At 45.0% G+C, this 25,636-nt stretch overlaps 1 protein-coding gene across 19 annotated transcripts in view; it reads left to right on the top strand.

The window, feature by feature from the left end:
* Positions 1 to 25,636, top strand: part of LOC129821095 (CLIP-associating protein 1-like) — an 89,150-nt gene that overhangs the window by 33,163 nt on the left and 30,351 nt on the right. For 17 of the 19 annotated variants that reach the window (XM_055878374.1, XM_055878375.1, XM_055878391.1 and 14 more), the window contains exon 8: positions 3,712 to 3,782. In XM_055878374.1, coding sequence (XP_055734349.1) covers positions 3,712 to 3,782 — 71 coding nt within the window. Of the gene's footprint in view, positions 1 to 3,711; positions 3,783 to 6,268; positions 6,429 to 21,103; positions 21,159 to 25,636 lie in introns of those variants that run through there. The other 2 variants (XM_055878387.1, XM_055878386.1) reach the window with 2 other exon arrangements.

Genomic DNA, 25,636 nt, shown 5'->3' with positions numbered 1-25,636 from the left:
CAGTCTGTGGTGCAACGTGGCGTTGGTGGATGGAGCGAGACATGATGTCCCAGATGTGCTCAATTGGATTCAGGTCTGGGGAACGGGCGGGCCAGTCCATAGCATCAATGCCTTCCTCTTGCAGGAACTGCTGATACACTCCAGCCACATGAGGTCTAGCATTGTCTTGCATTAGGAGGAACCCAGGGCCAACCGCACCAGCATATGGTCTCACAAGGGGTCTGAGGATCTCATCTCGGTACCTAATGGCAGTCAGGCTACCTCTGGCGAGCACATGGAGGGCTGTGCGGCCCCCCAAAGAAATGCCACCCCACACCATGACTGACCCATCGCCAAACCGGTCATGTTGGAGGATGTTGCAGGCAGCAGAACATTCTCCACGGCGTCTCCAGACTCTGTCACGTCTGTCACATGTGCTTGTGAACCTGCTTTCATCTGTGAAGAGCACAGGGCGCCAGTGGCGAATTTGCCAATCTTGGTGTTCTCTGGCAAATGCCAAACGTCCTGCACGGTGTTGGGCTGTAAGCACAACCCCCACCTGTGGACGTTGGGCCCTCATACCACCCTCATGGAGTCTGTTTCTGACTGTTTGAGCAGACACATGCACATTTGTGGCCTGCTGGAGGTCATTTTGCAGGGCTCTGGCAGTGCTCCTCCTTGCACAAAGGCGGAGGTAGCGGTCCTGCTGCTGGGTTGTTGCCCTCCTACGGCCTCCTCCACGTCTCCTGATATACTGGCCTGTCTCCTGGTAGCGCCTCCATGCTCTGGACACTACGCTGACAGACACAGCAAACCTTCTTGCCACAGCTAGCATTGATGTGCCATCCTGGATGAGCTGCACTACCTGAGCCACTTGTGTGGGTTGTAGACTCCGTCTCATGCTACCACTAGAGTGAAAGCACCGCCAGCATTCAAAAGTGACCAAAACATCAGCCAGGAAGCATAGGAACTGAGAATTGGTCTGTGGTCACCACCTGCAGAACCACTCCTTTATTGGGGGTGTCTTGCTAATTGCCTATAATTTCCACCTGTTGTCTATTCCATTTGCACAACAGCATGTGAAATTTATTGTCAATCAGTGTTGCTTCCTAAGTGGACAGTTTGATTTCACAGAAGTGTGATTGACTTGGAGTTACATTGTGTTGTTAAAGTGTTCCCTCTATTTTTTTGAGCAGTGTACATTTTTAACTTGTCTCCTCGCCTTCATCTACACTGATTTGAAGTGGATTTACCAAGTGACATCAATAAGGGATCATAGCTTTCACCTGGATTCACCTGGTCAGTATGTTATGGAAAGAGCAGGTGTTCTTAATGTTTTGTATACACAGTATATGTGTATGTGAATATAATGAGAGATGCAAATTGTGTAAAATTGCATTGGAGTGTAAAAGGATTTAGCTGCCTACTAGACACGATCTTGTTAAGTGCATCTACGCAGCATTTTCCCTAGTTGACACCAAATATGTTCCTGGCTCATTTTATCAGTGTAATGCAGTGATGATAAATCCTACATCTTTAGTACATCATACAGTACATCCTTACATTTTGTTGATTTGAGTTTGCAGAGAACTGTAGCTTAGAAATGTGTGTCGTAAACATCTGTTAGATAGCGACCGCTTTCAACACATCAGCTGAGCCAGTCCTCACATATTGAAATTCCTCAGTCACTTTTTGTGTTTGAACTGATGTCTCTGGGACCGTCAGTGACTGATTCTCCCTGTAAACTAAATAACACATTCTTTAGATGAGATGGAGAAGTTCTGTGTAAGTATGAGTCAGCAGTAATTCTCCAAGTGCTGCAGGCTGCTTTTGACTTACAGGTACAATATGGATACAGGGACACTGACAGAAACACATATGTGATTCTTCCCCGCTGTAAGGGGAGAGAAACGTTATTTTGTAGAATGGGGGAACTTAGAATTTAATACAATTTTATCAGTCCTGCCTTCAGGTTTCTACTCTACATTCTCCTGGCCAAGGCCACTCCAAACACCCATTCTACCTATTCAATTATCAACTGCCAGTTTTATTTGGTCTATTTTAGTGGTGGGAATTGCTAGCGACCTCACGATACGATATTATCACGATACTTACACTACGTCAAAAGTTTGGGGTCACTTAGAAATGGCCTTGTTTTTGAAAGAAAAGTATTTTTTGTTGTTGTTGTCCATTTTTAAAATATCATCAAATTGATCAGAAATGCAGTGTAGACATTGTTAATGTTGTAAATGACTATTGTTGCTGGAAACGGCTGCCCCGGTGCACAACTGAGCAAGAGGACAAGTACATTAGAGTGTCTAGTGAGACGTCTGTTTCTCAAACAAGTCCTCAACTGGCACCTTCATTAAATAGTACCCGCAAAACACCAGTCTCAACGTCAACAGTGAAGAGACGACTCCGGGATGCTGGCCTTCTAGGCAGAGTTGCAAAGAAACAGCCATATCTCAGACTGGCCAATAAAAATAAAAGATTAAGATGGGCAAAATAACACAGACACTGGACAGATGAACTCTGCCTAGAAGGCCAGCATCCCAGAGTCGCCTCTTCACTGTTGACATTGAGACTGGTGTTTTGCGGGTTCTATTTAATGAAGCTGCCAGTTGAGGACTTGTGAGACGTCTGTTTCTCAAACTAGACACTCTAATGCACTTGTCCTCTTGCTCAGCTGTTCACCGGGGCCTCCCACTCCTCTATTCTGGTTAGAGACAGTTTGTGCTGTTCTGTGAAGGGAGTAGTACACAGCGTTGTACGAGATCTTCAGTTTCTTGTCAATTTCTCGCATGGAATAGCCTTCATTTCTTAGAACAAGAATAGACTGACGAGTTTCAGAAGAAATGTCTTTGTTTCTCGCCATTTGGAGCCTGTAATCGAACCGACAAATGCTGATGCTCCAGATACTCAACTAGCCTGAAGAAGGCCAGTTTTATTGCTTCTTTAATCAGAACAACAGTTTTCAGCTGTGCTAACATAATTGCAACCAGCTACAATAGTCATTTACAACATTAACAATGTATACACTGTATTTCCGATCAATTTGATGTATTTTAATGAACAAAAAATGTGCTTTTCTTTCATAAACAAGGACATTTCTAAGTGACCCCAAGATTTTGAACCGTAGTGTAGGTGCCGATACGGATGTATTGAGATTCTCACGATTCTTTATATATTGCAATTCGATACTGTGATTTTTATTGCGATTTGATGTTCCAAACATATTGCTCACCATATGTCTGCAGTAGAGGGACAAGAGAGCCATAAGAAAAAAATTCTTGATCAGTCATGGAAATAAATGTGCTGAACACAAATTGTCTCTCTACTTAAAAAGATGGGGAACAAGCTATGAAGGAAAAATACTGGAGTTTTGGTGCAGGTACAGCCAACTTGTGCAACAGTTATATTCCGATATTGTCAAAATGATATGATACAGTGTCAAAAATAACATCCCAATATGTAACTGTATTGAGTTTCTTCCCCCCGTCACTAGTCTATTTTTGGTCTAGTTTGGCTCTCCATTCTTCTGAGCAGGCCAGGGGGAAATGTTCTCTCTGACAGGTGGAAATCGATACAGTCCGTTGAATCAGTGAGTCTCGGCGATTCATCTTCCTGTCTCTCTCTCTGTTTCCTGACCTGTTTTCTCTCTCTCCTTTTCTCTAACCTTCCTTTCCTCAATCTCTTAGGTTGAATATAACCCTCTGTAACGCTCCTTTGCAGGTTGAATGTAATCTTCAGCAGATTTGATGAAGTCCAAAGATCTGGGAACATGATCCCATCCTCAGGTTCAGGTGAGTGATGCAGCTGTTGATTCATGGTTATTACCATGGCTTCTCGAGGTGTTTGTCTCTATGTTTGCTCCCTGTGTTCCTCTCTCTTTCCTGTTCCTGTGTATTTTGTATGTACTTCTAGTTTCTGGAACTGTTTGAAGGACTCAAAATACAGTGTTATTGACGGTGATAAACAGATATTGCACCACTTCTGTTTGTCTGTCTAAGTTTTTGTTGTTCTCATCTGTGTGAGAGAACTAGGCCAGCAGCTATGCTTAGAAATGGAGTTCCTCTCTCCTACGGTTGTATTCTCACTCACTCAATCTTTCCCCAGCTTTCTCTCTTCCCCCTCTCTCACCACTTGTTTTCCATCCTCACCTTCCTCCCCCTTGCTGTTCGCACCTTTGTGGCCTGGCTGTCTCCTGCCCATGTTAGGTCCTCTCAGACGTCATGCCAGTGTGTGGGTTAGTGTGTTGGTGAGAGGAGGCCAGACGGACATCCTGGGGCTTGAGTGGAGGAGTTTCCCCACAGGAGGACAGGCTCCTCTGGGCCTCAGATGTCGCATTCCCTCAGTGTAGCCATGCCTGCGTGTGTGTGTATGTGTAGGACTGTCCTTGTGTGTTTCATAGAAATTTCAGTGTTTACTGTCAGTGTGTAAGCAGAGCTGTGAGTTCTCTTTGCAGTGTCATGGGCAATGGCTCGCTGACTCCATCACATTCTAGCTGACTGGGTGTAGTGTTTGTTTGCAGGACAGGTAGAATGGCTGAGCTGAGGAGAACTGTGGAAACTGCTCAGCATTTAGGAACTATTTTCCATGCCCTCAGTAACTTCTCCCTCAAGGACAATTACTATGGACTTTACTGAGAGAGACAACACATCTATTATGGCAATCTAACCGCCCTGAGAAGTAGCACAGTAAATATATTCTATTTAAGTTAACCATAAGTTTTCTGTTTTATTGTGCATCACATCATTAACAATCCACTATGTCTGCTTTTGCTCAGTGTTGATCAGAGTCCAACTTTTCAAAGGGAGGAAACAGTTCAAGGACACCTCTCTTGGTGTAAGGGCTTTGTTGCTTCACCCCCTCACTATTTAAACTCATATTTCCAGATTACTTTCGGGCTCACACGGTTTTTATGACATTTTCATTGGAAAAGGAAAAGTAATAGATGATTCATTCCATGACACTTATTAAACTATTCATTATGCACTTGGCGCTGTCGTTTTGTTCTCCCCTAACGCTTTTGCTCAAATTAGGCGGTGACTAAGATTTCCCCCTTAGCTTGCAACAAGGAGCTCAGCTCTCCACTCTTCACTCACTCAAATAGTTTCTGTGTGTACGTAAACAGCAGAGGACAGGAGTGCAGTCAACAGAACACAACATGGTAATGAGGGCCTTTTTGTTGTAGATACGTGGGTCATATTCATTAGGAACCAAACATACTGAAACTGGGAGGGACTACCTGAACTTGACCAATAAGAAATGCTTGTTGTTATTGCAATGTGTTCTAATGAGTACTGCCATGGTCTTGTTCTGTGCAGCGTCGTGTGGGCCCGCTAGCCGTTGCCTGGAGACACAGATTGGGTTCAGAATGCTCTCAGCTAGTCAGTGAACTGAAGGAGTAGCTGTTCCTTTCCTTCGGACGAGATTAACCTCAGCCTCTCCTCAACCAGCTGTATTACCCCAAAGGAACACAGTAGAAATGTGGCTAATGGACTGAAACCAAAGGAAAGGGCATTGATTGTTGTTAGAGTCGTTATAAATAGTGTTCTGAATTGCATGCCCAAACATTTGTCTCCCTCTCCCTGTGTCAGTTTGGTTAGAGCAAGGAGACTGAGTAGTTCTTCTACTGTCAGGAGGAAAATGTATAGAGTGTCTCCCTCCACAAGAGTACACTTCAGAAACCTATTGAATTTCATCTCTATCTGTAGTCCTAATCTGTATTCCCCAAAAGGGCATACATATGCTGCAAGTAGACCATGCTCCAGTTCAGTTGACATGAAATAGGAGCTTTAGCAATTAATCGTCCTTGGATAGAGAGATGACGGAATATGATGTTTGGACTGTCCTGACTCCTGAGGTGTCAGCACTGGGCTTTCCCCCTCGAGAGGTGAAAGGTTGTGGTATGTAGGGTGCTTGGCTGCTGTCTGATTGGGGATGGAAATCTCATAAAGACGTACTGTAGATGTCACATTGCTACATTGTGATTTGGCCTAACTCTCCAGATGAGTCTTGTAGAAGGCTTCTAGGTACTGTTGATGATAGACTTATGAGATAAAGATACAGACAGAGCAGCCATCTATTGACTTGTGCTGCTTGTTGTACTGTATGTTCACCCTCCATGATGCCTCTGTTAAATCTCATGCCAAAGTTACGTGGTAGGATAAATGCTTTTCAGCTGAAAGCCCAAATGTTACTCCTCTGCAAAATGAGGGGGCCACTGCAGCCTGAGCCTCTTGTTCTGGTGAGGGAGAGGTATGGCAGCGGTATCGGGTGCAGTAGTCACAAGACTAGAACAGGATGAAGGAAAGGGAGGGGATGGAGAGAGGAGAACAGGGAGAGAGAGAGAGACACACAGACGTAAAGCAACATTCTCCCTGACTGTTCACTATTCTCTCTGCTCTGCGTGGAAGGAAGGCTTTGCACTATGACAACCGGGGAAGGTAAGAGCATGAATGGACTGGACTCTTTAATGTCAAGGGTAGAACACACTGGACTCTGGCTCAGGTGCTAATGGTTGTAGAGCTTTTCCTTCCATCTTTCTCTCTTTCCTCTCTCTCTCCTGGCCTATTTAGAGGTGCACTGAGGGAGAGGGGGGGGGGCAGTTTTTTGCAAAGGAGAGAAAATCATATTAACCCTTTTCCTATTTATTTTGTGTCTTTCTTGTGAGACAATGTACCACTTTGAGATTGTATGCGCAGGTCATATTGTCCAGACAGTGGGGTGCTGTATTCCAGCACTCTGAATAGAGAAGAATTTGTTATTGTTTACTATGTGAGCCATTCTGATTCTAGGAGATGTTATTATGATAAAACAGACCACTGTTTTGGTGTGTAGTTTTATATAGCCAATATCACACCGCTAACATTTCAAACATTAAACATTGTATTTCACGCCTCTTTGCCTCCCTGCAGTTTTAATGTGGGAAATGATTCGCCCCCTCAGCTTGCTGCTTCATGAGTCTGTTTTAGGTTCTGCTGTTTTGGCGATAAGATGTTGCGTCGTCGGTCACGGCTCGCTCTCACTGTACCTGTGTCTAACTTCAGATCAACCTGTACAATAAGCAGTATTGAGGGCACTTTAAGTAACATGTGTTTAATAGCCTACTTCAGGTCAAATATATCTTATTGAGGTCTCCTCCAAGATGTCCCTCTCTCTCTTCACAACAGGAGGCTGCAGTGCCCCCTGTGTAAAACCTTTTTTCTGTATTTTTGTTGCAGGACATTTCTAGAAGTCATATACATAATGCAGTGAGAGGACTGAAGGATGGCTCTCATTGGAGTGTTATTAATAACTCTGCCTGGGTGATGGGCTCGAGCCAAGTCACTGTGCATTATGCTGTAATAATAATGTGTCAGCTGGTGCTTTGGTTAGAAAGCATGCTTGTGTTAAATCCTTGGGGTTCCATGGTACGTTAGCTCATGTTAAGACTGTTTGTCTCCTACACACGGTCCTGTGGGTGTGTGTGTTATATTAAACACTGCAGACTAGAGATGGCCTGCTTGTCTTTCCCACAAGGCTCATCTCTGAGGAAGCAGAACACCAGTTGTTACCTTGTTTTCACAGTTAAGACCATGTACCTGTTATAATGAGTCACACGCCTCACCTTCTACTGCTAGTCTCGTGGTGCTGACTGGGAGCGCTGTGTGAGCTGCCTTCAGTGTGTGTGTGTGCGTGCAAGGTTCTTGAAAGGAACATTCAAAGGAGGGGAAGAGATGTTTAACACAGGCCAGAGATGGAATTCAGATTCAAAAGAAAGCCTTTTAATCACATCACACACTCAGAGGATCGCACGGAGCAAGCTGCGACACACACACACACACACAATGGATGCTGCAGCTCTGTACAGCATAAAGAAGTGTAGTGCTCCACAAGGTCTACGCAACGGATTCGATGGAGCTTCGTTTGCGTAGGTCTCTGCGTAGTTCTACTTACTTTTGTGCGGCGGAATTTTTGGAACGCGACGCAAACTGTGAAATCACTGTGGCAAGCCCTTTGAAGAGAGTCTGTTAATAACTGTACTGTTATGTAAACACTAGAGTTCAGTCAGTTTTGTGCTGAGTCTGACGGTGTTGGACCTGGTGCGTTGACCTGCTCAGGTAAGATGGCCCACCGCTGTCTCTGTCTTTCCTCCCTGTGGTGACTGAAAACGGCAGGTTGAATTTAGTGCTGTTTTCTGCTCTCTTAAAATGCCACAACCACCCAATGGGCCAAACAGCTCTGCACTTAACAGTGGTCAGTGACTCATAAGTTGTTTGTTGTGCGTGTTTCTGACTGAGTAACTTCATGGGGCTGGCTGTCATGCATCAGGTCAAGCTGCTTTTTGCCCTGTCCTGAAAGCTTTGTGTTTGTTCCCTGAGGCAGAAGATATTTGGAAGGAAAAGCTTAGCTCATATTTTCATCCAGCAGCTTTTTGATCAAAGCTTTCTCTGTCAGACACGCTAGGCTACGGCCGGGCAATACATAACCACACAGTTGATCCTCGGTCCTCCCTGGAAGAATCCGTCTTGTCTGTTGTGACAGAGAGCTGAAAGCTGCTATGAATTTCAGACGAGGTTGGGCAATATTATGGTGAAATGAGAAGATTAGATGTACACAGGCAATATGAACTTTTGACTTCCGATTTGTACCGCCTCCATATGTGGATCTGAATCCTAATACAAAGCCGATCCTCCATATGCGACCTCTGTCTGGACGCTCTGGTCAGATTTATGTTCCTCTGAAGTGGTTTTTATGCACATGACCTGCTGTTACCACGACAACCAAATCAAATCAATCAAATGTTACATGCTTTGTAAACAACAGGTGTAGACTAAAAGTAAAACGCTTACTGACGGGTCCTGTTCCAACAATTCAAGTTAAAGATTAAAACAATTGAAATAGTGACACAAGGATTACATAAACAGTGAATAACAATAACGAGTAAAAATAACATGGCTATATACAGGGAGTGCCGAGTCGATGGGCAGGGGTACGAGTTAACAACTACCCCAAAACTTAAAGTAACAGTGACAGGATATGATCACTACATCTGTTTGCTACCTCAAGAGGCTACATCAGAGTGAATGTGCACATTTTATATGGGTCACATTCCACTCACTGTGGCAGAGTACCATTCCAGTGCTGGTCACTGGGGCAGAGTGGGGGTGGTGGCAGGGTGTACGTAACTTAGACCCTTGACAGCTGTGTGTGTGTGTGTGTGTGTGTGTGTGTGTGTGTGTGTGTGTGTGTGTGTGTGTGTGTGTGTGTGAAGGGTGGACGAAACACCAGAGGCCTGGTGAGAATAACCTGTACCCATTCATCGACTTCCAAATGCCAGTGCTAGTATGTAAGACAAGTATAAGTAGCCTACGTGTCCACAGGGATAGTAGAGAGAGTTCAAGGACAGAGTGAAGCTCTGTTCATTCAAACCATCCATTTGTTATGGCTTTTATTCTCTCAAAGACTCCCTATCATATCCCCATCACTGTTGTTGGGAAATGTGATGCATAAATATGGACATGCATGTTGTTCATTAGATAAGAGATACAACTGTTGGTTTTGATAAGATGGATCTTGAATGATGTATTATGTTTTTGATTCCAGAGGCCCGAGTAATCGAGACTGAAATCACTTACCATAAACAAACTGTGTGAATGTCCCTGTTGTCCACTTCATTCTCTGTCCATGAGGGTGCCAACCAAGTGGATTCTGTGAATAGCCATCTGCCCACGTGGACCTTGTAATGAATGAATGGATGTCTTTGAGGTCTGTGTAAGGGTGTACAGGACCTACTTGCCAGGGCATGGGCGGCTCTGCCAAAGCTTAACTAAAGGTTTGCCACCCATCAGGGATAACAGTCAGTGCATGTTACCAACTGGGTTTTTGCTTGGCCTACTAATCTGCTCTTCAGACAGTTTTCACCAAGTACGTGTGTTGTTGTCTGCTGTAACAGTGTTGGTCTTCAAAAATCTCTCCCGGCTTCAGTGTTCATTTGATCGGACTGTGTGTGATGTGACTTGTGTGCCTCAAATGCAAAACAAGCAGTTGCTACGTGTACAGTCTTAACAGCAGCAGTCAATGCACTGGGACTCTGTCTCTCTTTCTCTGCTCATCCCTCTGCTGCCTGCTCAGAGGAAATGGCTTCTGATACATAACATACGGCCTCATTGCCTTCGTATCATCACCTCTCTGCCATCAGAAATAAATGAAGCTCTGAGTCTTTGATTCAGTTGCACATTAACTATTGGAGCCCTAAGACAGTCACATTAACTAGCTGTTGAATGTCATTAGCTGAACTCTGCTCTGCTGCCATTACAGTCATGTTTATGCTTCCTACAGGGAGATGATGGGAAATTAATGCCTTTGACAGTAGGGGGGTGCATGAGACAAATTATAAGATATATAGCCGGCCGCAGCCTAACACATGAGATCAAACATAGAAGGGTATTATACAAAGAACGCTAGGACTATAATTTCACTGCGTTATGTTGCTGAAGCTATGGCTGTGCCAGTCAGACCTCTAGGTGAAAAGTTGATGCACTGACCCCTCTTACTGCCCTTGCTACAACCATAGGAGTACCAGTGACAGAATATCCATTATCCATCACTGTCTGTCTTGCCATAGACCCGGGGAATATCTCAAAGTTCTATCAGTGTTGGGTTAACTGACGTTGCCCTTCAGCCTGCTGTATGGCCTTCCTTAGAAGGCTGCTGTCTTTCATCTCAACCTTTTTGAGTGACTTGTCATTAGAACTATATGCTCCTCTGTAGACAGACAGACAGGGAGAGAGAGAGAACAAGGGAGAAAGTGAAGCAGAGAGACTGGCTACTGTGAAGTTTGACTTCTGGGTGTTTAGTTATAATGAGGTCATATAGCCCAGGCCATTGAAATGGCTGCAGTGTGTCTCACAGTACAAATGTGTCTCTGTGCTGTGATAACATTTCCCCCCCAAAATGGCCGTTGTTTGTTTTCTGTCCATGGTATTTTAGAGTCTGAATCCAAGCATTTAGTGTACTGCCCGGGTCTGAACTAGGCCCGGCATTATATCTTGTTTGTTGAATGGTTTTCACGAATGTCATGGTTCAGAATAAATTCTATGTTGTCTGGACTTGAAGAGATAACTAAGCATTTCCCTAACCCTGACTGTTAGGATGCTGTTGCTTGCTCTGTAGCCCCAGTTAGTCTGTCCACCACCATGACGTCTTTTTTGTCCAGCTGTTACATTGGAAATTAATCTTCTCCTCGCCTCAAATCCCCCATACAACCCTAAAACACACATATTTGAGAGGAGCACAGTTAAGCTAGTTTTGCCCTGCTTAAGGGTACAACGGTAGAAATGATAGGTGTCCTCATGAATCATGACAGTAGTACACAACCTGCTAATAACATTTTATTTGTCACATGCTTCGTAAACAACCGGTGTAGACTAACAGTGAAATTCTTACTTACGGCCCTTCCCCATAATGCAGAGAGAGAGATAATAGAAAAATAATAACACGAGGGAAAAATAACTTATATATACACAGGGTACCAGTACCGAGTCTATGTGCTGGGATATACAAGTCATTGAGGTAGATATGTACATATAGGTAGGGTTAAAGTGACTTGGCAACAGGATAGATAATAAACATTAACAGCAGCGTATGTGATGAGTCTAAAGAGTTGGTGCAAAAAGGGTCAATGCAAATACTCTGGGTAGCTATTGGTTAACTATTTAACAAAAAAAAGAAGTGCCATGTATGTAAAATGTGTGTAGAAATACATGCAACAACAAAAGAAAAAGCTGTAAAAACATATTTTTTTTAGCTCCGAAAAGAGGGGGGGGCTTAGGAAAAAAACAACACTACCGTTAAGTTTAGGGCCACTTAGAAATGTCCTTGTTTTTGAAAGATAAGCACATTTCTTGTACATTTAAAAAAACATCAAATTGATCAGAAATACAGTGTAGACAGGGTTAATGTTGTAAATTACTATTGTATCTGGAAATGGCAGATTTTTTTTAATGGAATATCTACATAGGCGTAGAGAGGTCCATTATCAGCAACCATCACTCTTGTGTTCCAATGGCACGTTGTGTTAGCTAATCCAAGTTCATCATTTTAAAAGGCTAATTGATCATTAGAAAACCCTTTGCAATTATGTTATTACAGCTGAAAACTGTTGTTCTGATTAAAGAAGCAATAAAACTGTCCTTTAGACTAGACTAGTTGAGTATCTGGAGCCTCAGCATTTGTGGGCTCAAAATGACCAGAAACAAAGCACTTTCTTCTTAAACTCGTCAGTCTATTCTTGTTCTGAGAAATGAAGGCTATCCCATGCGAGAAATTGCCAAGAAACTGAAGATCTGGTACAATGCTGTGTACTACTCCTTTCACAGAACAGCGCAAACTGTCTCTAACCAGAATAGAAAGAGGAGTGGGAGGCCCCGGTGCACAACTGAACGAGAGGACAAGTACATTAGTGTCTAGTTTGAGAAACAGACGTCTCACAAGTCCTCAACTGGTAGCTTCATTAAATAGTACCCGTAAAACACCAGTCTCGCACTGCATCGCAGTGCTAACTGCGCCACCAGAGTCTCTGGGTTCGCCCCCAGGCTCTGTCGCAGCCGGCCGCGACCGGGAGGTCCGTGGGGCGACGCACAATTGGGCTAGCGTCGTCCGGGTTAGGGAGGGTTTGGCCGGTAGGGATTTCCTTGTCTCATCGCGCTCCAGCGACGCCTGTGGCGGGCTGGGCGCAGTGCGCGCTAACCAAGGGGGCCAGGTGCACGGTGTTTCCTCCGACACATTGGTACGGCTGGCTTCCGGGTTGGAGGCGCGCTGTGTTAAAGAAGCAGTGCGGCTTGGTTGGGTTGTGCCTCGGAGGACGCATGGCTTTCGACCTTAAAAAATTAAAAATAAAATAAAAAACACCAGTCTCAGCGTCAACATTGAAGAAGCGACTCCGGGATGCGGTCCTTCTAGGCAGAGTTGCAAAGAAACAGCCATATCTCAGACTGGCCAATAAAAAGAAAAGATTAAGATGGGCAAAAGAACACAGACACTGACAGAGGAACTCTGCCTAGAAGGCCAGCATCACGAAGTCGCCACTTCACTGTTGACATTGAGACTGGTGTTTTGCGGGTACTATTTAATGAAGCTGCCAGTTGAGGACTTGTGAGACGTCTGTTTCTTAAACTAGACACTCTAATGTACTTGTCCTCTTCTTCATGTGCTTCTCTTTCAAAAACAAGGACATTTCTAAGTGACACCCAATTTTTTGAACGGTAGTACAGTACCAGTCAAAAGTTTGGACCTACTCATTCAAGGATTTTTCTTTATTTTCACTATTATCTACATTGTCGAGTTATGAAATAGCACATATAGAATCATGTAGTAACCAAAAAAGTGTTAAATCAAAATATATTTGAGATACTTCAAAGTAGCCACCCTTTGCCTTGATGACAGCGTTGCACACTCTTGGCATTCTCTCAACCAGCTTCATGAGGAAGTCACCTGGAATGTATTTCAACTAACAGGTGTGCCTTGTTAAAAGTTACTTTGTGCAATTAATTTCCTTAATGTGTTTGAGCCAGTCAGTTGTGTTGTGACAAGTTAGGGGTGGTATACAGACGATAGCCCTAAATGGTAAAAGACCAAGTCCATATTATGGCAAGAACAGCTCAAATAAGCAAAGAGAAACGACAGTCCATCATTACTTTAAGACATGAAGGTCGGTCAATCCGGAAAATGTTGCCGTCTCCAAAACCATCAAGCACTATGATGAAACTGGCTCTCATAAGGAAGACCCAGTTACCTCTGCTGCAGAGGATAAGTTCATTAGTATAACTGCACCTCAGAATGCAGCCCAAATAAATGCTTCACAGAATTCAAGTAACTGACACATCTCAACATCAACTGTTCAGAGGAGAATGCTGTTGGGGCGGTATGCGAATTGGAGTGGGTCCAGGGTGTCTGGGATGATGGTGTTGATGTGATCCATGACCAGCCTTTCAAGGCATTTCATGGCTACAGATGTGAGTGCAACGGGGCGATAGTCATTTAGATAGGTACCTTGGCGTTCTTGTGCACAAGGACTATGGTGGTCTGCTTGAACTATGTAGGTATTACAGACTGGGTCAGGGAGAGGTTGAAAATGTCAGAGGCCCTTACTTGCGTTTCTTAAGCAGAGGTGATGTACTTTACGATGAGAGCCAGCGCTCTGTTGACTTTACCACAGTCTTGTCTACAACACTCTAAACATTTACCCTTTACTTGGCCACACTTTAGGATGAATACTTTGCCTCTGCTCTTTTTCAGCGGTTGCTCATTCCTGTCTGCTCACCCTGGCAACCATGTAGGCAATCACCAATCATGGCCCTTAAGTAGGAGAGACCCCACTGGTATGGTAGGTCCTTGGGGACACACCTAGTCTACCTCCCGGAGGACAGCATTTTACTTTGTTGGCTGTCTAACACCCAGCTAGGCTAAAATTAATGAATAGATCATTTCAAGCACAGAATTAATTAATGATCAGTGGTTTCTTATTGAAAGGAGTGGAGAGTTTTTGTGCTCTCTTATCATTGGCTGACCAGGCAGAGTTTGACCAGGCAGAAGAACTCTGGTCCTCTGTGACACAGGATCGACCAAGAGTCTCAAAGTGGTTTGTCACAGCTATTCTATGGTTACTTTACCATTGCAACAGAGTGGATGTGAGCTCCTCCCATAGCGGGCTATCAATGTATGGTATCAAGAGCTCTTTTCTCTTCTTCCCTCTTTCTCTTTTCCTAGTCCCAATATTACATTCACATGTATTTTAAATCTCTGCATTATAGGTGTCGTGTCTTTGGCTATGCCAGATTAATTGCTATGACATGCTATTCTATAAAATAATTTCTCCGTAATTAATATTACCTGATTGAACTAATCATGTAAATGTAATTAACTAGAGAGGGACACCACGAAATAATATTTATAGAGCTGTTATCTTCTGAATAAACTCTTAAAGATTTAGTAATATTTTACATCCATAGCAGTCACATTAGTCGTCATTTTATTCAGTCTCATCTGAAAGTGGTAAATCCTTGGTTATCTGCAAGAATCCTAGCTAACAAGTTGAATCAGCAATACAAAATTGGGTTTAATTATTGATTTACTAAATAACGAACTAATCACACATACACAATTAAATCATAACTTGATTACAAAGTGCCGTCATAAAGGAAAACGTCCCTAGCGGGCAGAATAGATATGACAGCTTGTTACACAAAGAAAAGGGGCGGGATTTTAGTGAAAGGCGCGGGAGACTGGGACAGAGGCGAAGCTGTACTATCGTAAATACAGTATCTTATGTATTCTAAATTACCGCCCATATGGAAAAGGAAAATGCAATAAATATTTACTCTGAGCTGCGCTTCAGTAGGTTGGTGGTAGATGGACCGTGTCGCCAACCCGAGTCCTCTGTCCTTTGAAGAATGTCTCTGGTGGTCACTGGATACGTTGGAGTAACGTTGTGTAGTAGACGGGATACTCTGGCTGTCCTTCCTAACCTGCGTTTGTAGCAGCTGTTGCTAACTCAACGGCTAGGAGGTATCACCTCTGTAGTGAATACGAGTTCAAAGTTCATACCATTCACAAACAAAGTCCATGCTGATGTTGGCTTAGTTCTGTAGTTATTATCTGAACCATTCTGACATCGGATCGTCATCCTAAATGTACCCGGAACAGGAAGTTATATTTTTGTCAATGGCTTTTATAGTGGAGGGAGAGGGGTGTGTCTGAAAAGTTTATAACCCATGTCTCTTCACAGGGGCGGGCCCCTGGTTGAGCAGAAGCCAAACTTATGAAAACCCAAATCTCTCATTTGGAAGCTAAAATTACATTTCATCTCTTCACAAATAATTTCATATTCAAACATTTGAATTAAACAACAATTCCATGTGAATCCGATACCTCTGACGTTTAGACTTTCCACAGTAGAGTTTGTCATTCTATCATTGATGAGAATGTGTCAGAGGGCAACCGAACTGACATAATATACCTTAAGTACCACCGCATATGTTCAGTTGGTCGGATTACCAGAATATAGTTCATTTCCCCCCCAACTTCTGATGTTCCCAGAATCTCTATGTTAACCAATGGGTTTTCTTATGTCACATAAGTTATAGTAGGGAGGGGGAAAGAGGTATTTATGACTGTCATAAACCTACCCCCAGGCCAACGTCATGACATAGGGAAGAAAATTGTGAAACTCTTTAGTTATGGTTATTATTATTCAGTGCTGCATGAGGTACAGTTATTGTCGGAAGTTTACATACACTTAGGTTGGAGTCATTAGAACTCGTTTTTCAACCACTCCACACATTTCTTGTTAACAAACTATAGTTTTGGCAAGTCGGTTAGGACATCTACTTTGTGCATGACACAAGTCATTTTTTCAGCAATTGTTTACAGACAGATTATTTCACTTATAATTCACTGTATCACAATTCCAGTGGGTCAGAAGTTTACATACACTAAGTTGATTGTGCCTTTAAACAGCTTGGGAAATTACAGAAAATGATGTCAAGGCCTACCTTCAAACTCAGTGCCTCTTTGCCTGACATCACCAAGACCTCAGAAAAATAATTGTAGACCTCCACAAGTCTGGGTCATCCTTGGGAGCAATTTCCAAATGCCTGAAGGTACCACGTTCATCTGTACAAACAATTGTACGCAAGTATAAACACCATGGGACCACGCAGCCGTCATACCACTCAGGAAGGAGACAAGTTCTGTCTTCTAGAGATGAACGTACTTTGGTGTGAGAAGTGCAATTCAATCCCAGAACAACAGCAAAGGACCTTGTGAAGATGCTGGAGGAAATCGGTACAAAAGTATCTATAGCCACAGTGAAATGACTCCTATATCGACATAACCTGAAAGGCTGCTCAGCAAGGAAGAAGCCACTGCTCCAATACCGCCATAAAAAAGCCAGACTACGGTTTGGAACTGCACATGGGGACAAAGATCGTACTTTTTCGAGAAATGTCATCTGGTCTGATGAAACAAAAATAGAACTGTTAGGCCATAATGACCATCGTTATGTTTGGAGGAGAAAGGGGGAGGCTTGCAAGCCGAAGAACACCATCCCAACCGTGAAGCGTGGGGGTGCTTTGCTGCAGGAGGGACTGGTGCATTTCACAAAATAGATGGCATCATGAGGGAGGGAAATTATGTGGATATATTGCAGCAGCATCTCAAGACATCAGTCAGGAAGTTAAAGCTTGGTCACAAATGGGTCTTCCAAATGGACAATGACCCCAAGCATACTTCCAAAGTTGTGGCAAAATGGCTTAATGGCAACAATTCAAGGTATTGGAGTGGTCATCACAAAGCCCTGACCTCAATCCTATAGACAATGTGTGGGCAGAACTGAAAAAGCGTGTGCGAGCAAGGAGGCCTAGAAACCTGACTCAGTTACACCAGCTTTGTCAGGAGGAATGGGCCAAAATTCACCCAACTTATAGTGGGAGGCTTGTGGAAGGCTACCTGAAACGTTTGACCCAAGATAAACAATGTAAAGGCAATGCTACCAAATACTAATTGAGTGTATGTAAACTTCTGACCCACTGGGAATGTGATGAAAGAAATGAAAGCTGACATTAATCCCTCTCTCCTATTATTGTGACATTTCACATTCTTAAAATAGAGTGGTGATCCGAACTGACCTAAGACAGGGAATTTTTACTCAGATTAAATGTCAGTAATTGTGAATAACTGAGTTTAAATGTATTTGGCTAAGGTGTATGTAAACTTCCAACTTCAACTGTTATTGTGTGTATGCGTGTGTGTGTGTGTGTCTAAGAGTAGCGAGGGATGGGGGAGAGTGTTTTGGCTGAGCAGTCCCTGTTTGCTTTATAGTCGTCCACATTTAGAGATGTCACTGTAATGACATTGTACTATTTGTGCTGAACCATTCGCCTCTAGCCCTCAGACTCCTCTAAACTGCTGGCTCGAGTCTCAGCTTCGCAGACTGACAGACCAATTGTCATGCCAAGACAGCACAATGAAATCTGGGACCAGGCTAACTCCCCCCAGATTAGCTGAGTGCTCAGAGCACCTGAAGCCTGACACAGTCAGAACAGGACAGGAGAAGCTGGCCTGGGAGGAACTAAATCAAATATATTGTGTCAGGGTGTCTGTAGTCTCTCCCTGCAGTTTAGGACAGACAGGAGAAAAGCATCTTGTGAGTTTAAAATTTCCCCCAACTATGAATCTGTGGCCCAGGGATTACCAGTGCTGCCTGCACTGCAGTTAGGATGCTGGGCGGAGAGTGAAATTAGGATTCTCATCTGCTTCTGCAGTCGCTGGAGCCTGCAGCTAGTGGACACATTGTGTAGTGTGCTGTACGCTGTGCTTATGACAGTCACCCTCAGTGAGTTCTTATGACAGTTTGTTTTGTCATGCTGTCCGTACAGTAATCATAACATGAGAATGGCCCACCATTACCTCATTATTCCTCTCAGAGAATGTCATAATAACCAGTTTATCTTGGCAGGGCAATCACTTCCCCCTCTCTCTACCTTCATCATCCTATCTTTGTTTCTCCATTCTCTCTCTTCTCTCTATTTCCTCCGTCTCCTCTATCTTTAGAACTCAGTTCAGAACAGTACATTGTCAACCAAGTTTCAGTAACATTCCTGAAGTCTGAGAACTGTGAGTTATTTTGGTTCTTCTGAACTGTCTCGCCTGGCTTATTTTCTCTTCCATGTAGTTGTCTGGCTCTAGCTAGCAGTTTCCTGCACAATATTGTTTTATAGCTGGATTCCAGCAGCAGTCAGAATGGGGTCAGTGCTGTTTGGGATGTTTAACAGTGGAAGAGAGAGGATGCATCCTAAATGACACCCTATCCCCTATTGGGGGCTCCCAAGTGGCGCAGCGGTCTAAGGCACTGCATCTCAGTGCAAGAGTCGTCACTACAGTACCTGGTTCGAATCCAGGCTGCATCACATCCAGCCGTGATTGGGAGTCCCGGGCGGTGCACAATTGGCCCAGCGTCGTCTGGGTTTTGCCCGGGGTAGGCCGTCATTGTAAATAAGAATTTGTTCATAACTGACTTGCCTAGTTATATAAAAGTAAAAACATTTTTTTTTTAATGTATTGCACTACTTTTTATTTATTTTTATTTAACCTTTATTTAACTACATAGGAAATAGGGTGCCATTTGTAACCCAGTCATAGACTGTTGCAGTGCGGCGGACACTTGAACCGTTGAACTTCCTGAAGGATATAGACCACAGTCAGACAACTAACTTCCTATGAAGATAGATCGGGCCGAACAATGATGTGAACGTGTCTATGGGGCAGATAAAGCAGTGTTTCACCTCAACCAGCAGAGGGAGCCAGAGGACAACTTCTCTCCATGACATCATCACCTATTATACTGCCTCTATCATCAATGACACTTATGAACTTACCTGTCTGCTACACCACTCTCTTCCTTTGAGAGTTCAGCACAGGAAATATGTCATACTCTGCACATTTATACAGTAGCCCACGTACAGGGCACACAGCAGCCTACATACAGTACTGTCCAGCTTACAGTAATCATATCACTGGACAGAGCAGGCATGATCTCATCGAGCCATGTGGATCACTACCACGACCCCTGCTCTGCCACAGGCACCAAGCACACAGCTAACAACCAGGCTACTGCCCCCAGAGTTGGCAGATGCGTGTGTGTGTGTTCCTGTAGGGTATGTGTGTCAGTCGCGTGTCTGCAGGCTTTGTTAATTGGTCCCTATGTGTGTATAAATCAGCTTGACATTTGTGTCAGCGTTTGATAAAGTGCTGCTCTGATCAATAAACTAAATGCATCATCGTGTTTTGCTCTTTCACTAAAGGTGTTTCGGTTAATTGCCTTGCTGTTTAGAGCTGGTATTTACCTCGGTTATCTCATACGTCTTGTGCTCAAATTCTGTGAAATTCATCATGGATCTTGTCTCAAGGAATGTTTCTATTTCGGCTCTCTAAAACCTCTCTGCAGATAATTTAACGATCAGTAAAAAAACGGATGGAAGATGCTCACTCAATGACATTACTGCTAGCAAAGGATTGATCCATCCCACATGCTGCAGTCCCCTCCCTGTCTCTGGTATCATCATGTTACTGGCCTCAGTGGAAAGCAAATGGAAAGTGCGCCATCAATAAGATAGACGTTGTTGGATGAAGCTGACGTTAAGGATTGAGCCTTTTCACATGCTGCAGTTTCCTTCTGATCTCTTTGGTACAATAATGGTAATCTCAGTCCTCACGGTATTGACTATTTTCTCATAACGATAATGCTAGCCCCCACACTCAAAACGCAATTCACTGGAGAGCCGGGGGTTAATAACTAGTGTATCCAAGTAATAAAGCACGTCGTTGGATGAGTATGTATACATGAGAGAGACGTTTGATACGTCCAGTATGTGCTTCATGTTCACCACCTTTCTCCAGATAAACGAAAAGTGGATGGATACAGTGAGACTCAAGAGACAAACTATGTATCATTTTAGCAGCTTGCATGAGGCAAGCTTTTGTTATGTTGGAACCAAAGCTTCTTATCTCTGGGTGGGTGAGATAGTGTGATTACTGCGCTTCACAGCATGCTAACCAGGCTTCAGGGGACAATAAAGCCAACATAATGTTGAGCTCTCATAGTGTTACTACAGTACCAAACACAGTGCAAATAATTAATTTACATGTCATTCATATGCATTTATTCAGTGTAAATAACAGCGGTGGGACTATAAACAGTGTTTGTCCAGGACCAATGACCATCAGGCTAGGTTTCTTTGTTTTTTTCCTCACCCAACGCCCTGTATAAACAATGATTGGTCTGAGATGACATCACAGGTGCTGGCCCCTCCCCCCCCCTTTCTGTGGTCGAGAGTCAGTGTCCCTATGGACATGTCACACCATGCTGGCACTGCAGGAGCTGCCAGTATCCTCCTGCTACACACACACACACACTGCTGTTTTTGACAGCTAACCCTTGGCCAGAAGGGCTTAAGCTGGTCTAGCACCGTGTCATCAGAGCTGCCCGCGTCATGCAGACACACACACACACACACACACACACACACACACACACACACACACTGTTGATGCAGAAGCCTGGTTGGGGAAATCTTTAGTGAGTGTGCCATAAATCATGCTGCTGAGGAAGCTGGTGTGTAAGAAGATCTGTGCCTGTAAGAACCTGCTGCTATTATCTCTTCCTGTGGTGTTTCTTTCTCTCTCTCCACCATTCCTCTCACACTACCTACCGACATTTCTACAAATGTTTTCCTCCTCTTTCCCCCAATTGATCTGCCTTTCTCAAATGTCTCTCTCTCTGTCTGTCTCTGATAGATGTATCAGTTTCATAGTAATTCCAGGTTAGCAGTCTAATGGAGGGATGGAGGGTTGTGAGAGGAGGATGAGGGGGACATGGACGGAGTGGTGAACGGGGCGTTTCTCTCTGTCTGCCTGTTGCTTTGTTTATGGAGCTATTTGTCTTTTAGTGTGAGTGGTGTCTTGTTTTGCTATCTTTCAGAATGATCACTACTATTGTGATCTGTTCAGACTAGCCTACATTAGTTCAGACTCTGATGGCCTATTGTATGTTTGGTTCGTTCCTAAAAATGGTTTATTATTGTCAATTGTGGGCATTTGTTTTACGTGCTGAGAGATATAGCTTTGAGATTATTTTCTGTAATGAAAAGCGCTACACTTGTTAAATTATTATTATATTGATGCCTGCTCTAAAATAATGCTGGCTTGGTCGAGGCATATCTCCCGGATCATATTTTCCCTGTATTCATAATCCCTCGTGTAAACTGGAAAACTGGAGAGGTGACAGAACGGCTTGTATTTGTGTAACAGTGACAATCCAGATGACATGGGCTAGCTACACTCACTCAGCACTGCAGATGACTTGGGCTAGCTACACTCAGCACTGCAGATGACTTGGGCTAGCTACACTCACTCAGCACTGCAGATGACTTGGGCTAGCTACACTCACTCAGCACTGCAGATGACTTGGGCTAGCTACACTCACTCAGCACTGCAGATGACTTGGGCTAGCTACACTCACTCAGCACTGCAGATGACTTGGGCTAGCTACACTCACTCAGCACTGCAGATGACTTGGGCTAGCTACACTCAGCATTGCAGATGACTTGGGCTAGCTACACTCACTCAGCACTACAGATGACTTGGGCTAGCTACACTCACTCAGCACTGCAGATGACTTGGGCTAGCTACACTCAGCATTGCAGATGACTTGGGCTAGCTACACTCACTCAGCACTGCAGATGACTTGGGCTAGCTACACTCACTCAGCACTGCAGATGACTTGGGCTAGCTACACTCACTCAGCACTGCAGATGACATGGGCTAGCTACACTCACTCAGCACTGCAGATGACTTGGGCTAGCTACACTCACTCAGCACTGCAGATGACTTGGGCTAGCTACACTCACTCAGCACTGCAGATGACTTGGGCTAGCTACACTCACTCAGCACTGCAGATGACTTGGGCTAGCTACACTCACTCAGCACTGCAGATGACATGGGCTAGCTACACTCAGCACTGCAGATGACTTGGGCTAGCTGCACTCACTCAGCACTGCAGATGACTTGGGCTAGCTACACTCACTCAGCACTGCAGATGACATGGGCTAGCTACACTCAGCACTGCAGATGACTTGGGCTAGCTACACTCACTCAGCACTGCAGATGAATTGGGCTAGCTACACTCACTCAGCACTGCAGGTGACATGGGCTAGCTACACTCAGCACTGCAGATGACTTGGGCTAGCTACACTCACTCAGCACTGCAGATGACTTGGGCTAGCTACACTCACTCAGCACTGCAGATGACTTGGGCTAGCTACACTCACTCAGCACTGCAGATGACTTGGGCTAGCTACACTCACTCAGCACTGCAGGTGACATGGGCTAGCTACACTCACTCAGCACTGCAGATGACTTGGGCTAGCTGCACTCACTCAGCACTGCAGATGACTTGGGCTAGCTACACTCACTCAGCACTGCAGATGACATGGGCTAGCTACACTCACTCAGCACTGCAGGTGACATGGGCTAGCTACACTCACTCAGCACTGCAGATGACTTGGGCTAGCTGCACTCACTCAGCACTGCAGATGACTTGGGCTAGCTACACTCACTCAGCACTGCAGATGACTTGGGCTAGCTACACTCACTCAGCACTGCAGATGACTTGGGCTAGCTACACTCACTCAGCACTGCAGATGACATGGGCTAGCTACACTCACTCAGCACTGCAGATGACTTGGGCTAGCTACACTCACTCAGCACTGCAGATGACTTGGGCTAGCTACACTCACTCAGCACTGCAGATGACTTGGGCTAGCTACACTCACTCAGCACTGCAGATGACATGGGCTAGCTACACTCAGCACTGCAGATGACTTGGGCTAGCTGCACTCACTCAGCACTGCAGATGACTTGGGCTAGCTACACTCACTCAGCACTGCAGATGACATGGGCTAGCTACACTCAGCACTGCAGATGACTTGGGCTAGCTACACTCACTCAGCACTGCAGATGAATTGGGCTAGCTACACTCATTCAGCACTGCAGGTAACATGGGCTAGCTACACTCAGCACTGCAGATGACTTGGGCTAGCTACACTCACTCAGCACTGCAGGTGACATGGGCTAGCTACACTCAGCACTGCAGATGACTTGGGCTAGCTACACTCACTCAGCACTGCAGATGACATGGGCTAGCTACACTCAGCACTGCAGATGACTTGGGCTAGCTACACTCACTCAGCACTGCAGATGAATTGGGCTAGCTACACTCACTCAGCACTGCAGGTGACATGGGCTAGCTACACTCAGCACTGCAGATGACTTGGGCTAGCTACACTCACTCAGCACTGCAGGTGACATGGGCTAGCTACACTCAGCACTGCAGATGACTTGGGCTAGCTACACTCACTCAGCACTGCAGATGACTTGGGCTAGCTACACTCACTCAGCACTGCAGATGACTTGGGCTAGCTACACTCACTCAGCACTGCAGATGACTTGGGCTAGCTACACTCACTCAGCACTGCAGATGACATGGGCTAGCTACACTCACTCAGCACTGCAGGTGACATGGGCTAGCTACACTCACTCAGCACTGCAGATGACTTGGGCTAGCTGCACTCACTCAGCACTGCAGATGACTTGGGCTAGCTACACTCACTCAGCACTGCAGATGACTTGGGCTAGCTACACTCACTCAGCACTGCAGATGACTTGGGCTAGCTACACTCACTCAGCACTGCAGATGACATGGGCTAGCTACACTCACTCAGCACTGCAGATGACTTGGGCTAGCTACACTCACTCAGCACTGCAGATGACTTGGGCTAGCTACACTCACTCAGCACTGCAGATGACTTGGGCTAGCTACACTCACTCAGCACTGCAGATGACATGGGCTAGCTACACTCAGCACTGCAGATGACTTGGGCTAGCTGCACTCACTCAGCACTGCAGATGACTTGGGCTAGCTACACTCACTCAGCACTGCAGATGACATGGGCTAGCTACACTCAGCACTGCAGATGACTTGGGCTAGCTACACTCACTCAGCACTGCAGATGAATTGGGCTAGCTACACTCATTCAGCACTGCAGGTGACATGGGCTAGCTACACTCAGCACTGCAGATGACTTGGGCTAGCTACACTCACTCAGCACTGCAGGTGACATGGGCTAGCTACACTCAGCACTGCAGATGACTTGGGCTAGCTACACTCACTCAGCACTGCAGATGACTTGGGCTAGCTACACTCACTCAGCACTGCAGATGACTTGGGCTAGCTACACTCACTCAGCACTGCAGATGACTTGGGCTAGCTACACTCACTCAGCACTGCAGATGACATGGGCTAGCTACACTCACTCAGCACTGCAGGTGACATGGGCTAGCTACACTCACTCAGCACTGCAGATGACTTGGGCTAGCTGCACTCACTCAGCACTGCAGATGACTTGGGCTAGCTACACTCACTCAGCACTGCAGATGACTTGGGCTAGCTACACTCAGCACTGCAGATGACATGGGCTAGCTACACTCAGCACTGCAGATGACTTGGGCTAGCTACACTCAGCACTGCAGATGACTTGGGCTAGCTACACTCACTCAGCACTGCAGATGACTTGGGCTAGCTACACTCACTCAGCACTACAGATGACTTGGGCTAGCTACACTCAGCACTGCAGATGACATGGGCTAGCTACACTCAGCACTACAGATGACTTGGGCTAGCTACACTTACTCAGCACTACAGATGACTTGGGCTAGCTACACTCAATCATCACTGCAGATGACTTGGGCTAGCTACACTCACTCAGCACTGCACATGGCTGGGTTCAGGCACGCACACTCTCAGCCCAAAGAACAGGGTCGTCTTCAGTAGGGTAGCAAAACTCTGGGAACTTTCAATAAATGCCCTGGTTTTCCAGAAATCCTAGTCTTCAGTAGGCACAAAACATAAGAAAACTGTCAGAAAACCGAGTGAAACTGGGGCGTACTGGGGTAGCTGTCCAATAGAAAATGCTTGTTTTCGGTTCCCTGTGGTGTGTCCTAATGAACATGGTCACAAATGCTGAGAATATGACATCAAAATGGATGAACACCACTT

This window comes from Salvelinus fontinalis, chromosome 23, assembly GCF_029448725.1.
Source record: "Salvelinus fontinalis isolate EN_2023a chromosome 23, ASM2944872v1, whole genome shotgun sequence".
Taxonomy (NCBI): domain Eukaryota; kingdom Metazoa; phylum Chordata; class Actinopteri; order Salmoniformes; family Salmonidae; genus Salvelinus; species Salvelinus fontinalis.
Note: the sequence above shows the minus strand (reverse complement) of the source record. Positions and strands in the feature narration are given on the sequence as shown.